At 42.9% G+C, this 15,825-nt stretch overlaps 2 protein-coding genes across 2 annotated transcripts in view; both read right to left on the bottom strand.

The window, feature by feature from the left end:
- Positions 1–15,825, bottom strand: part of LOC134984503 (zinc finger protein 585A-like) — a 593,603-nt gene that overhangs the window by 560,133 nt on the left and 17,645 nt on the right. The window contains exons 3-4 of the mRNA XM_063950074.1: positions 14,599–14,790; positions 14,066–14,144 (exon numbers count right to left, since the gene is read on the bottom strand). Of these exons, the coding sequence (XP_063806144.1) occupies positions 14,066–14,144; positions 14,599–14,790 (271 nt within the window). The remainder of the gene's footprint in view (positions 1–14,065; positions 14,145–14,598; positions 14,791–15,825) is intronic.
- LOC134984510 (zinc finger protein OZF-like) lies at positions 673–13,946 on the bottom strand. The gene is made up of 3 exons (XM_063950078.1): positions 13,938–13,946; positions 13,250–13,700; positions 673–6,404 (listed from the first exon to the last, which is right to left on the bottom strand). The coding sequence occupies exons 1-3, from the start codon at positions 13,944–13,946 to the stop codon at positions 5,326–5,328; spliced, it is 1,539 nt and encodes a 512-aa protein (XP_063806148.1). The 3' UTR covers positions 673–5,325.

Genomic DNA, 15,825 nt, shown 5'->3' with positions numbered 1-15,825 from the left:
TCCAATCAAGATCCAGACAGGACAATCAAATAGAAATGCCGTGCAGCTTGCATGCTGCACGGCCAGCACATAATCAGGGTAATGAGGATAGCCCCAGCAACGGGGAACGCGGCTGCACGTGGCGTCCCCGTTGCTAAGGCCAGAGGCGGCTCCGTGCGCCCGGCGTCTTAGCGTTGCCAGGGAGCCGGCGGCTGAACGCGCACGGCGTCCCTGGTTGCTAGGCGCCGGGCCGCACGGCCGAGCGGACCCCGGCGCCTAACAATGTGCCAATTCCCAGGCAGAAGAATAATACCTGCATGCTTTATTTACACTATTTACCATTGATGACATATAACAAAGAACATAACCTGATATGAGAACGAATGTGATTGAATAAGATCTACATATCCGACATTAAAGAACCCCATTGAGATTGGAAAAAACAGAGTGATCTTCCTGTATGATTGATATGGTACATATCTGCATCACATAATGTACATGCTAGTGGGATTAGATCAGCAGCTATAACGTAATCATAAGAGCGAGATAATCCCGACACTGCACGTATTAATAACTAGTCATATATATATATATATATATATATAGATTAAATGTTGACAAGAATTATCAGACTGGTGTACAATTAAGAGCAATAATAGATAATAGGACATAGGAACAAATACGCGGATACACTTTTAATCTTTAATCACATTTATTATCTTTATTGCACTTGTGGTATATGTTGTATATGTCTTGATTTTAACCTCTATGTTTCGTCTACACTCATAGTTTGTGTGTTAGTTATTGTCACACTATTTTAAACCTTATATGAATAAAAGTTATATTTTAGGAATTTTTCAGACGGGTGTGACAACCAGGTTACTCCCTTCTTTGTGCATCGACAATACAGCCTCTCTCTCTTTCTCCATATGTATCCTCATATCTAACAATTTAGCTGTGATATATACTTTGACTTTTAGCTCCGTCATTTCAAAAATGGAAAAATCTTTGGAACAGTGGCACGATTTACCTTTTCATTGTTAGGCAGGTTGGAGGTGGTCAAGTCTATTCTCCTACCCAAACTGATGTACCCAATGCAAATGCTGCCACTTAAATTGACTAAGAAAGACATTAAACATATTGATAAGATTTGCTCCAAATGTATTTGGAAATCTAAGAAACCTAGAATTGCCTCATGGAAAATGAGATGCCCAAAATCAAATGGAGGATTGGGCTTACTGGATCTTCCGCATTACTCCAGAGCACTTTTAGTTAGATTCGCACTAGATTGGCTGACAGAGGGTAGCTTGTTCACGGATTATGAACTAGAACGAGGTTACTTTTATCCATACTCTCCGGGAGCTCTTCTACTTACCCAGAGACGTCTTCTTCCTAAACATATTAGTACTAACCTGCTATAGATGAAGCATGGGGCGCAGTGAACGTCACATTGCATAGAAATACGACCAGAAGGGAGTGGATACCCATTTGGGGTAACCCCTCCTTTACACCAGGAATGGAGAACTTGGCCTGTTTGAGACTGAGCTCGAAGGAGCTTCGAGACGTATCGCAAGTGTTTGACCCTGGAGGTAATATAAAATCTTATAGGGTTTTACAATGTGAATTTAATCTTCATAGTAGTAGCCTATTTTCCCTGATGCAAGTCACACAATTCACCATGTCTATACCCTCTAGCTCTGTGACAGAATTGACTTTAGACCCTTTAAACCATGTCCTCTCTAGGTTTTCAGAAAAAAAGTATAAAACCAGAATACTGTATGGGATACTAATGAAAACCAACACACCCAAATGAATTGATCATTTTCGGAAGCCCTGGTTTAAGGATATACCATCTTTATTAAAGGACAATACCTTATTTAAATATTATGACAGAACCCTTAGGACACTAAGAGCCTCCGTCTTACAGGAGGTTCATGTCAAAATGCTTTTTAGAGCATATGTGGCCCAAGGTCAGAGAAAGCACTACATGGAGGACGTATCTGGACGATGTCCAAAGTGTGGTGCTCCCTCAGCGACAATATTTCATAATATATGGAACTGCAGAAAAATTAAAAAGTTTTGGTATAAAGTAGTTTCTTATATAAACTCCACTCTAGCACTACATGTAAATTTGGACCCTAGTCCCCTACTTTTCGATCATTTGACAATTGGAAATTGGGGGTGTCTAACTCTCGATTCCTTTTCTGATGAACCTTGTGACAGTGGCAAAAAAAGTGATTATGAATTCTTGGATCTCTAGTCACACTCCATCACTGAGAGAGGTAGATGATCTCCTTATGAGGTATATGTATTATGATCGATATGAGACGACTCAAGACAACCCGGAGAAAGATTTGAACTTTCTCCGGAAGTGGGGAGTTTTCATTTCATCAAAATCAATAGAGATGCAAGCCTACATCTATGTCTCCCTAGATACGTCTAGATAACCTTAGCTATAGGTCACAAGTATTTCTGAGATGTTTCAGGTGGATAGCTGCTCCCCCTTTAAGTATTTGCTGAAACAATGGAGATGCAAGCCCACATCTATGTCTCCCTAGATACGTCTAGATAACCTTAGCTATAGGTCACAAGTATTTCTGAGATGTTTAGGTGGATAGCTGCTCCCCCTTTAAGTATTTACTGAATCAATACAATTGCTGAATAGTTTGAAGTTAAGTCAGTTACGATATATCGATGGATCCTGGCAGATTTAGGAGACAAACCCCAAACTACCCCTCATCCAACCCCCTCAAATCCCCCCTCTCTATTCTTTCTTTCTTTCCTTCTTATGTTCTTTGTTAGTTTGTCTATATATTTTTACTGTTATACAGAATCTGTACGATAAATACGTCAAAGGCGTACTGCCGGCTGAAAAATACAGTATCACTATGCCTATTTAGTTTAACCCCTAATGAGAGCTTATTGCTATATACAACACACTTCTGGAAAAGATGTTTTCCCTTTATTTTGGAAATTTCTATGCTAGATGTAAATCATGTGTCGGTCGTGCTAAATTTTTCTAATATGACTTTGTCTTTTATGTCTTATTTTGTTCATGTAAATTGAAAAAAAAAAAAATGTAAAAAAAAAAATGACATCTGCTGTTATCCCACTGAATGAGGTAGACCGATTACAAGTAGCGCAATAATAATAATGTATAATGGGCATAGGTGTGTAATAATGTGTAATGGGCATAACGGTTTGCAGCATAATATGTTAATGGTATTACGGATGTGTAATACTGTGCAATGGGCATTACACTGTGTAATAATGTGCAATGGGCATTACGCTGTGTAATAATGTGTAACGGATGTATAATAATGTGTAATGGGCATTACACTGTGTAATAATGTGTAACGGATGTATAATAATGTGTAATGGGCATAACGGTGTGTAGCATTAGGTGTAATGGGCATTACGGTGTGTAATAATGTGTAATGGGCATAACAGTGTGTAGCATTAGGTGTAATGGGCATTACGGTGTGTAATAATGTGTAATGAGCATTACGGTGTGTAGCATTAGATGTAATGGGCATAACAGTGTGTAATAATGTGTAACGGTGCTGGAGATGGGTTTCTATTTTCAGCTGGGTGCTCATAAATGAAGTTGCTATTTGTGCGTTACTATACAGGTTGTATGACATAGGTGTGTACATTACACTTGTACTTTGTAGATAAATTGTGTATAATATTTTTCCCACAGATGTGTCAGCAGAGGAAAATCACAAATTCTGGTCTGAATTCATTGAATTGTATCACGAGAACGAGTTCCTGTGCCGTGTGATAAGCGTGGACTATGCCAACAGGACACAGAGGAATCGGGCATATGACCAGCTGATCAGATACAATAGAGACAGGAACAGCTAACAGTGTTTTTATAGGAGCACAAGAAGTACATGTATTCACAACGTTCAGGAGACGGGACGGATGAGGTTTACAAGCCAACGCTGTGGTTTTATGACCTCATGAAAATCACTTTGGAGCAAGAGCCAAGGATAAGGTCACAGTGTAATCTGGATCCGGATTCTCCCACTCTTGTGGAAGAGGAGACATCGGAGAGTCTGGATCTGGTAAATACACACACATTTGTATTGTATTGTACACACACATTTTTACATGGAGTTCAGTTTTGTTTTATATTGCAGGATATTACACCGGAGTTGGAAGTGGAGTCTACCATGAGTGAGGCAACTGAAGTGGACAACCCAACCCCACAGCCACGACCCCTGAAACAGCGGAGTTCATCTGGAAACCAACTTCTGCCCCGCCCAGATCACAACAGTTGTTTACTCACGTTGAGGAGGTTCTTAATAGGGCCCTGGACTGGAGCAAACTTGGCAATTACATCGCGGCGGAGATGCGACTGATGAATGAGGGTCAAAAGAAGATCTACAAGCATCTGGTACTTGATGCTATCTGACATGCAAATGATGAGTGTCTTGTCAAGGCATGTGAGATAACACCACCTGCCAGATGCTGTCCCCCAAATGTGACCCCACCCACCTACCCACATCACCAACCCATGCAGTATGCACCAGGAAACCCTCAACAATCGAGCTGTTTTCAGCCAGGACCCACACAGCCCACCCCCTCCTCCCACTCCAGCGCGTCGTCCAGTGGTACGTACTTAGACATGCTGAGTACACAGTCCTCTGTACTGGACGATACTCATTTTTTAAATTATTAGATTTTTTTCAAACTGGTTTTTTAGTTGTTTCAAAAATTGTTGTTGCCCTTACCCTAGTCTCTTGCTCCAAGTGTCCTGTATTGAGGTGATTAGTACCCCAGCGTTGGTTTCTTGACCTCATTGTCCCGGACTTGTGATCATTGTGATCTATGCACTTCTTAAGTTCTTTCTAAAAGCAATGTTCAGAAATCTGCACTTTATCTTCTCTCCCCAATGTATGGTGGTAGCAAAGATATTCTGTGGGATACGCCTGATTCCTCTACTGGCTACTGTTGGCACAGTCCTTGCAAAAAAGGCTCTTGTTCTCCTGATAGAGTCAATGAAGGAAGACCAGAATTGGCAATTTTTTAATATATTTTTTTTATAGATAAAGTTTTTTGGGGAAAAATTGCGTTGTGTTTTTGTTTAATTAATGGTTGTTAATGCAAATGTCATTTTGTGTAACATGCCTTTGTAAAAATCAGAGGGTCAGCGAGACGTTATGGAGCCAATGTATCATTTACTATTTGCTGTACTTCCCACAAAACAACCGTACCTCCCAAATGTAAGTAGAAGGGACTGCAGCAGGTATCTCCCATACCTTCATACATGGACGTTTCCAGGCAAGGGTCAGGTAAGTTTATTATGAGTGATGTCTATTGTGTGCAACATGAGATGATTTATTTCTCAGAGCAAGAAAATGGCTTCTCACCTGTGTGACTTCTCTCATGATGAATAAGATGTGATTTCTGTGCAAAACATTTCCCACACTCAGTGCAAGAAAATGGCTTCTCACCTGTGTGAGTTTGCTGATGTCTTAAAAGAACTGATTTCCGTGCAAAACATTTCCCACACTCAGTGCAAGAAAATGGCCTCTCACCTGTGTGACTTCTCTCATGATTAATAAGATTTGATTTCTGTGCAAAAAATTTCCCACACTCAGAGCAAGAAAATGGCTTCTCACCTGTGTGACTTCTCTGATGTCTAACAAGATCTGATTTGATTGCAAAACATTTCCCACACTCAGAACATGGAAATGGATTCTCACCTGTGTGACTTCTCTGATGTATAACAAGATCTGATTTCCGTGCAAAACATTTCCCACACTCAGAGCAAGAAAATGGCTTCTCACCTGTGTGACTTCTCTGATGTCTAACAAGATCTGATTTGAGTGCAAAACATTTCCCACACTCAGAGCAAGAAAATGGATTCTCACCTGTATGACTTCTCTGATGTCTAACAAGATCTGATTTCCGTGCAAAACATTTCCCACACTCAGAGCAGAAAAATGGCTTCTCACCTGTGTGACTTCTCTGGTGTATAACAAGATGTGATTTCTGCGCAAAACATTTCCCACACTCAGAACAAGAAATTGGCTTCTCGCCTGTGTGACGTTTCTGATGTATAACAAGATGTGATTTGTGCGTAAAACATTTCCCACACTCAGAGCATATCAGTGGCCTCTCACCTGCCTTACCTGTCTGTTGGTTAATAAGCTTTGTGTTCTGTGTAAAACATTTGGCATCTACAGAACAGGGAAACACTGTATCTACTCTCAGAGCTGTAACAGATGCACCAATATCAGAGTGATCAGGAGAACATTTCCCAGGATCAGAGGGATCAGCTGATATAGTTGGATGTATAATTGGGGTAATGGGGTTATCTCCCGGAGAATCCTGTCTACTGTCATTATCTTTTATGTCACAATCCGGGGATAACATTAGATGTCCTTCTGAGATGTTCCTGCTTGTGTGTCCATCTGCTGGAAATAAAATACATTATGGAAATGTGACATTTTCTGTAACAATATTAATCTTGTAAACAATAGGAGAAGACGACTCTCTGGGACAGTTAATTGTAAATGTGTGTGTATAATAAAACATAACTTTTAATGAAGGCTTTATAATAATGTCTCCTAATGTTACTCCTGGAAGCATTGGTAAGGTAGCATTCCTTTATGTGTGTGCTCATACGCTGGTAAGCCTGTACATGTGTTACTCATCCTTATATAAGGTATATTGCTACAGCAGAGTAGGTGTGGAACAAGGTATTTTACATGCAATACACTATATAATACCCTGTAATCATCATCTGCTAGGTTATAATTCACTTTTACACCCCCATCATCAGTGTCTTACATCTATTCTCTCAATAGTAATAAGGATGATGTGTGTATGGTAAGTATGACACAGAGAATTACATATCAGAATCTATACAGCTGCCGCCATACTTCTGCTTCTCATACGTGTGCTACTGGCAGCAGTGAACATCTGAGTGAGAGTGCAGGGAAGACAGCAGAGTCTGATGAGAAAGAGATTGGATCTGCCTTTGTAGGGCTGTACCACACCTGTCACCCCTGTTAGTATATAAACTAATAAATAAGAGGAGTGTGGTCCATCCAGACGTGCTTTCTGGAGCTCTCCTCACTAAGTGGCTTCTTATCTACCCTACCTGATAGCCCTCAGCCGCCGCTGGGACCAAGACCCAATCTATTAAGTCCCCCACTCCTCCTGCCCTAAAGCTGATTGCTCTGCACACTCCAGTCACTGTTCACTGCCGCAGCCTAGCGACGCCGCTGAAGCCATGGGCTGAATTCTGGGGCTAAGTGTGCCCAGTGTTTCCTGCATGCTCTATCCACCTGACTTGGAGTCGCTTTTGCCTTAGGTGGGAGCAAATGCTCTCCCGCTACTGCTGGGGACAGAACAGGCTGCCCACAGTCACCGGAACCCGGCAGAGATATTGGGAAGTGACATGGCTGCCATTTTGGATCATGGTGCCCAACCATCGCATACTTTGCCTTCAATAAGGTTTAAAATTGATATAAGCTGCTACCTGATGGCTGGACCGGGGTCACTACACTAAATTGAGGCATTTGCATGGAGGTGAAACTACCTTCTATTTATATGGTACCACTATAATCTACTTCCTCTCAATCTACATGCAGAGCCCAGTATCAAGTATCGTCTGAGTACAGCTCGTTACACTCTGATTACAACCTCACAGTATATTATTTTGTGGATTTATCCACTGAATATATTTTGCCATTTCTGTCTCTCTGTGCTGAGTACTTCACGTCTGTGATCACGCTGACCTCTAGTGGAATTTCTCGGTCATTACTGTGTTATTTGAGTTGCATTACATCATGTTTACTTGAAATTTTGGCTCAGATACCCCTGTCACCACGACTAAGAAAGTCATTTTGAACGGAGTCATCTTGATGTAACCTCCTGACAGCGTACTACTGCTCCTTTTATTTATAGATTGTTTGAATTTTCCTATCTCTGAAATGTTAGTCTCTTTGGAGCTGGTATACCATGCTTTCAAAAAAGGTTAAAAAGGTACCAAATCACCCCCACCTGTCCATCTCTTTGGTACCTCAAATTCAGGTGGTCCTTCTGAGACTGCTATATCATCATCTGCTTCTTCTTGCACAGCCCAGCAGTAATGGCTCAAGATGTCTTAAGACACTCTAGATAGTTCTGTTACTTTATGCTCTATACATTCTATGTTATCTACATTTAAGGACTGAAATAACCTCAAAACTGAACTCTAATATTCAAGCTTTGAGGTCAGATATCCGTGAGATTGGCACACGTGACTGAGATGAAAGAGATTGTTGTGTCTCACAAAGATCTGATTTCAGCACATGACACCCTTCAGGAAGACCCGTGATAAAGTCATTGATTTAGAAGACAGGTCTCGGAGAAATAATATCAGAATAATGGGCGTTCCGGATTCTGTTACAAATGCTAAGATTTATGATTATGCCACGGTCCTCTTTTCAGAAACTTTCACCGAAGGCTTCTGCCGCGGACCTTCTTATTAATAGGATCCAGACTCCCAAAGTCAAAACAGGCCCCTATCCAAGCACCGAGGGACACTCTGCTCAGGGTCCACTTTTTCATATTAAGGAATGCATTCTACAGGCTGCTTTGTCTTCCTCATCCACAGCTGAGTGCCTGGATAATCTGCAGATATTTTCGGATATTTCTCCTGTGACGCTGGCCCAAAGGCTTCTATTCCACACAAGGAACTGTACAATACAAATAGGGTTTTCCTACTAAGCTTATTGTAATGCGAAATAGCGCCTTCACAGTGATACCTTCACCCGAGGATGGCCCTGCTATTCTGAAAAAGTGGAACATTCGTGTTGACAGTCCTTCTTGACACTTCACCTAAACCAATCCCGGAGGAGTTGTCTTCAGTGTCTAAGTAATATGATAAAGGAGTAAGACTGTTAGAGACACTCAGAGTTTGTTTCCTACTGTAACATGTGCCAACTGGGACTAAGTTACTGGGCATGGATCTCTATTTGGCCCAGATTTATTTACTCGTTATAGGTTTAAAAACGTATCTTTTTATCTTTATTTCCTGACCTACTTAATTGCTATATGGTCTGATAATCTTTCCACTGTTATGTTTCATAATACCTTTCTAGAATATTTGGTTGTTCAGGCAAAGCATGACTGATCCGTCTAACATCCTGTTGCCCTTATACCTGTGTTGGTAGTACCTAAATTGGATATCTGGCCATGTTCTTAGCCTTTACCTTCTTTGGATACATTGAGATTTGATATTTCTTTGTACAATTGTTACTATGATGACTAGATTTTGCACTCTCGTATGGCTACTTGGGGTAGTCGGTGGGTTTTCCTTTTAGGCCCGACCGCCACCTTTTTCTACCTTTCTGTCACGGTACCCTAGTGACGGAATCTCTAGCTCCTTTATGGACACTATTTCTGTTTGTCTCCCATATTTGTTCCCTATTTAATTTTTTGGGTTATTTGATAGTTTGAAGTATGCACACGTCCTACAGACTCTATTGGACTTTATACAGATGATCTTAGATGTTTCATACCATGATCTGATCCCTATCATGGTGAAGTTTTTAAGTCTTAATGTAAAAGGTCTTAATTCTCCCAGTAAGAGATGTCTTGCAATAACATATTTCACTGACCAGAAGGAGGCGGTGGTAGACATTCAGGAATCACATGTTCCATTGCAGTCTTACCCTCAGTTTACCAATAACTACCCAACATGCTATATCTCCTGTGGTGTAGCCATCCTTTCTAATAGATCCTGCCCCATTCATCTGGAAAGCAAGTGGGTGGATTGCAATGGTAGATATTGGATTCTTGTTGGGAAGATTCATAATAAATATGTCACCCTCACTTCTCTCTATGCCCCTCATGCCAGACAGCCCCGATTTCTTAAATATTTCTTTGCAAAAGCTACCAGAAATTGCACTTCTCCTTATGGGAAATTTTATTCTTGCTCCAGACCCTCATCTTGATAGACCCTCCACTACTGATGAACAGACCAGTAATGTCGCCCGTTCCGTAGCTTCCTCATGCCCCCATTTATTAGCTGAATTTGACCTTTGACCTAGTGTGAAGGACATAGTGAGTGGAAAGAATATACACAACTTTTAGGCTGGATGCTTATAATAAATATATCTTCCTATTATCAGCATCTCAGATGGAAACGGTCCAGTAAGATGTTTGGGGTATTGTATTCATAAGTAGGTGAAAGGAGACAGTTGTCCATGATAAGATGAATGATGTTATACTGAATGACTACTGCACCCAGCATCACAGACCATGAATGTAATATCTGGTAAGACAATGTTAGCGTATCCTTGCAGGGTATAAAGCCTAGAGACTTACACATAGCAGGTTAGTTCTGATTGAAGCTAGTTCTGTCTGCAGCGGATATAGACTTCTATAAACCCACCTCAGTTTAATAAATTCAGACAGGGTTATTAAAGAGGGACCCTGAGGGCGACTGAACTATATTGTTTAAACTACGTAATCGATGACCATCATCTGGGACAGATCATGAAACATCTGAGATAAGAGCTGAGTATTCTAATTTGTTCTTCTTATTACTGTAACTGAGTATAACTTGTTATTTGCAGGTTCTCATTGTTGTAACTTAGAGAAATAAATGCTTATCCTTTATAATATGTCCTGTGTCAGTCTCCATATTTATCACATTGTATCCCAGAACCTGGTCATTTGAATTTTTCAAACAACATGGTCTGATCACACCCCTCTGATAGGGTCCTGGTCGCCTTTTCCCGCTACTCCTCCTTTACCACCTTGGAGATTACAGGATTATATATTAATGGATGCTGAAGGCACCAGAAGTTTGCAAGAGGCACTGTCCTCCTACTTAGACATGAACGCTCCTGAATATACTTCCATTAGGAACCATAGGTGTGCTCTTAAGGCCATGGATCAGAAGCCAGAGAAGGCCGTCATCCTAGTGCCAGGGGACAGGTAATCAGCAGGGAATGTGCAGGATTGGTTCCCATACACAAGCTCAATAAATGTATTATATACCTAAGACGACGGTAGCAAGACTCTGGTGCTGCCAACTCAGTAACAGGAGCCGTTCATTAGCCAATTCCCTGAGGCCGGCTGCTACAGGAGCATGTGGATACATGACAGGGGCTGCGCCAGATTTTTCCTAAGCATTGTGTCACGTGGCATGAGGAACCCCGAGCCTGTGCCCCAGCAAGCAGCCGCACCATGCCAGAAATAAGTGATTTATATATAGACCGGCGTGTGCTAATAGTGACACTCTCAGGGCATGTAATACCATAGGCAGGGGTACTGCTAGCACACAGTATGGCTGCTGGTAACACACAGTGACACGATGTGAGGGGGAGAGCAGGAGTATAATAGGGGCTGATGGCTCCTGATGTATGAGATACACCAGAGAGTGTGGGGAAGAGACTGCTCAGATCTCTGGGCTGGTAACACACAGTGACATGATGTGAGGAGGAGAGCAGGAGTATAATAGGGGCTGATGCCTCCTGATGTATGAGATACACCAGAGAGTGTGGGGAAGAGACTGCTCAGATCTCTGGGCTGGTAACACACAGTGACATGATGTGAGGGGGAGAGCAGGAGTATAATAGGGGCTGATGGCTCCTGATGTATGAGATACACCAGAGAGTGTGGGGAGAAGACTGGTCAGATCTCTGTGCTGGTAACACACAGTGACATAATGTGAGGGGGAGAGCATGAGTATAATAGGGGCTGATGTCTCCTGATGTATGAGATACACCAGAGAGTGTGGGGAGGAGACTGGTCAGATCTCTGGGCTGGTAACACACAGTGACATGATGTGAGGGAGAGAACAGGAGTATAATAGGGGCTGATGGCTCCTGATTTATGATATACACCAGAGAGTGTGGGGAGGAGACTGGTCAGATCTCTGGGCTGGTAACACACAGTGACATGATGTAAGGGGGAGAGCAGGAGTATAATAGGGGCTGAAGGCTCCTGATGTATGAGATACACCAGAGAGAGTGGGGAGGAGACTGGTCAGATCTCTGGGCTGGTAACACACAGTGACATGATGTGAGGAGGAGAGCAGGAGTATAATAGGGGCTGCTGGCCCCTGATGTATGAGATACACCAGGGATTGTGGGGAGGAGACTGGTCAGATCTCTGGGCTGGTAACACACAGTGACATGATGTGAGGGGGAGAGCAGGAGTATAATAGGGGCTGATGTCTCCTTATGTATGATATACACCAGAGAGTGTGGGGAGGAGACTGGTCAGATCTCTGGGCTGGTAACACACAGTGACATGATGTGAGGGGGAGAGCAGGAGTATAATAGGGGCTGAAGGCTCCTGATGTATGAGATACACCAGAGAGTGTGGGGAGGAGACTGGTCAGATCTCTGGGCTGGTAACACACAGTGAAATGATGTGAGGAGGAGAGCAGGAGTATAATGGGGGCTGATGTCTCCTGATGTATGAGATACACCAGAGAGTGTGGGAGGAGACTGGTCAGATCTCTGGGCTGATAACACACAGTGACATGATGTGAAGAGGAGAGCAGGAGTATAATAGGGGCTGATGGCTCCTGATGTATGATATACACCAGAGAGTGTGGGGAGGAGACTGGTCAGATCTCTGGGCTGGTAACACACAGTAACATGATATGAGGAGGAGAGCAGGAGTATAATAGGAGCTGATGGCTCCTGATGTATGAGATACACCAGAGAGTGTGGAGAGGAGACTGGTCAGATCTCTGGGCTGGTAACACACAGTGACATGATGTGAGGGGGAGAGCAGGAGTATAATAGGGGCTGATGTCTCCTGATGTATGAGATACACCAGAGAGTGTGGGGAGGAGACTGGTCAGATCTCTGGGCTGGTAACACACAGTGACATGATGTGAGGGGGAGAGCAGGAGTATAATAGGGGCTGATGTCTCCTGATGTATGAGATACACCAGAGAGTATGGGGAGGAGACTGGTCAGATCTCTGGGCTGGTAACACACAGTGACATGATGTGAGGGGGAGAGCAGGACTATAATAGGGGCTGATGGCTCCTGATGTATGAGATACACCAGAGAGTTTGGAGAGGAGACTGGTCAGATCTCTGGGCTGGTAACACAGTGACATGATGTGAGGGGGAGAGCAGGAGTAAAATAGGGGCTGATGGCTCCTGACTCCACACTTGGAAAATGCATATTCCGCATTAGTCTGTACTGACAGAGGAGGGTGTAGGATAAGAGATTGTTGTAGTGACTGAGCAAGGAGAATATGTGACTCTTTTCTGTAATAATTGTTTATTACTCACCTGTGCTGATATCTGTAGGGATCTCCTTCTCCTTACACTGCTGATCACCCCTCACATACGTCTCTTCTTCTCCCTCTATATCTTCTGCCTTCATATCAGTCACATACGTCTCTTCTTCTCCCTCTATATCTTCTGCCTTTATATCAGTCACATACGTCTCTTCTTCTCCCTCTGTATCTTCTGCCTTTATATCAGTCACATACGTCTCTTCTTCTCCCTCTGTATCTTCTGCCTTTATATCAGTCACATACGTCTCTTCTTCTCCCTCTATATCTTCTGCCTTTATATCAGTCACATACGTCTCTTCTTCTCCCTCTATATCTTCTGCCTTTATATCAGTCACACACGTCTCTTCTTCTCCCTCTATATCTTCTGCCTTTATATCAGTCACACACGTCTCTTCTTCTCCCTCTGTATCTTTGACTTTAATATTATTTAATTGGGCTTCACCCTATGTAAACCATTAATAAAAGATTGTAAAATTGTTGATTTCAGTAATAGATTAAACAATACAAATATAATAACACACACAGCTGCTCTACAGATCATATAGTGACAGTCACTTTGGTATATTGGATGAGACCCTAAATCCCACCTACCTGATCCTCCTGTGGGATCCTGTGATTCTCCTCTGTACAATCCTGGGAATACAGAGGACGGGGACATCTCTCTGGGGTATCTCTGTTACTGGGTCCATCTGTAGGAGACACACAGTGACTGAGAACAGTGTATAAATGTGATTATCAGATGATGTGTGTATATAGGGGGCCCCCATACCTGCTCTCCCCTGTACAATACATGACAGTCTCCTCTTACCCAGTGATGTGAGGGGCCGGTGATTCTCCATCATCATGTCCTTGTACAGACCCCTGTGTTCCTCTATATACTCCCCCTCCTGCATGGAGACATAGACAGTGACATCCTGAAACCTTATAGGAACCTGACACACACAGTGATACAGTCATCACCCAGACACATCCCCTGGTGTTACTGTATAATGTCCCATTCCCAGCAGTCACCTCTCCAGTCATCACCCAGACACATCCCCTGGTGTTACTGTATAATGCCCCATTCCCAGCAGTCACCTCTCCAGTCATCACCCAGACATGTCCCCTGGTGTTACTGTAGAATGACCCATTCCCAGCAGTCACCTCTCCATTCATCACCCAGACACGTCCCCTGGTGTTACTGTATAATGCCCCATTCCCAACAGTCACCTCTCCAGTCATCACCCAGACACATTCCCTGGTGTTACTGTATAATGCCCCATTCCCAGCAGTCACCTCTCCAGTCATCGTCCAGACACGTCCCCTGTTGTTACTGTATAATGCCCCATTCCCAGCAGTCACCTTTCCAGTCAGCAACTGAATGATCTTGTTGGTGAGTTCCAGGATCTTCTGGTCATTGTGTCTCTCATGTGTCAGTGAGTGAGGTGGAGGCACCGTGATTGGGCTCTGGGTTCTACTCAGTCCTCCTGATACACGGGGATGGCTGCTGGGTGTCTCATACTCATTGGATGTCTTCTTCACTATTGTGTAATCCTGTGTAATGGTGGAGACATCATATATCAATATATAAACTCCAAGATCCCCTCACCTCCCCAGTCATGTCACTGTATTATTACTATAGATATGTGATGTCACTGTGACGCTCACAGATCCCCTCACCTGCCCAGTCATGTCCCTGTATTATTACTATAGAAATAAGTGACGTCACTGTGAAACTCCCAGATTCCCACACCTCCACAGTTATTTCCCTGTATTATTACTATAGATATGTGATGTCACTGTGACACTCCCAGATCCCCTCACCTCCCCAGTCATGTCTCTATATTATTACGATAGATGTAAGTGATGTCACTGTGACATTCACAGATCCTCTCACCTCCCCAGTCATGTCCCTGTATTATTACTATAGATAAAAGTGATGTCACTGTGACACTCCCAGATCACGTCACCTCCCCATTCATATCCCTGTATTATTACTATAGATCTAAGTGATGTCACTGTGACACTCCCAGATCCCCTCACCTCCCCAGTCATGTCCCGGAATTATTACTATAGATATAAGTGATGTCACTGTGACGCACCCAGATCGCCTCACCTCCCCAGTCATGTCCCTGAATTATTACTATAGATATGTGATGTCACTGTGACACTCCCAGATTCCCTCACATTCCCAATCATGTCTTTGTATTATTACTATAGACAAAAGTGATATCACTGTGACGCTCCAAAATCCCCTCACCTCCCCAGTCATGTCACTGTATTATTGCTATAGATAAATGTGACGTCAAAGTGATGCTCCCAGATCCCTTCACCTCCCCAGTCATGTCACTGTATTATTAGTATAGATATGTGATGTCACTGTGACACTCCCAGATCCCTTTTCTCCCCAGTTATGTCCCTGTATAATTACTACAGATATAAGTGACATCACTGTACTGCTCGCAGATCCCCATACCTCCCCAGTCACGTCCCTGTATTATTACTATAAATATAAGTGATGCCACTGTGACACTCCCAGATCCCCTCACTTCCCCAGTCATGTCTCTGTATTATTACTATAGATATGTG

This window comes from Pseudophryne corroboree (genome assembly GCF_028390025.1).
Source record: "Pseudophryne corroboree isolate aPseCor3 chromosome 3 unlocalized genomic scaffold, aPseCor3.hap2 SUPER_3_unloc_6, whole genome shotgun sequence".
Lineage (NCBI taxonomy): Eukaryota > Metazoa > Chordata > Amphibia > Anura > Myobatrachidae > Pseudophryne > Pseudophryne corroboree.
This window is presented reverse-complemented; position numbering and strand designations above follow the sequence as displayed.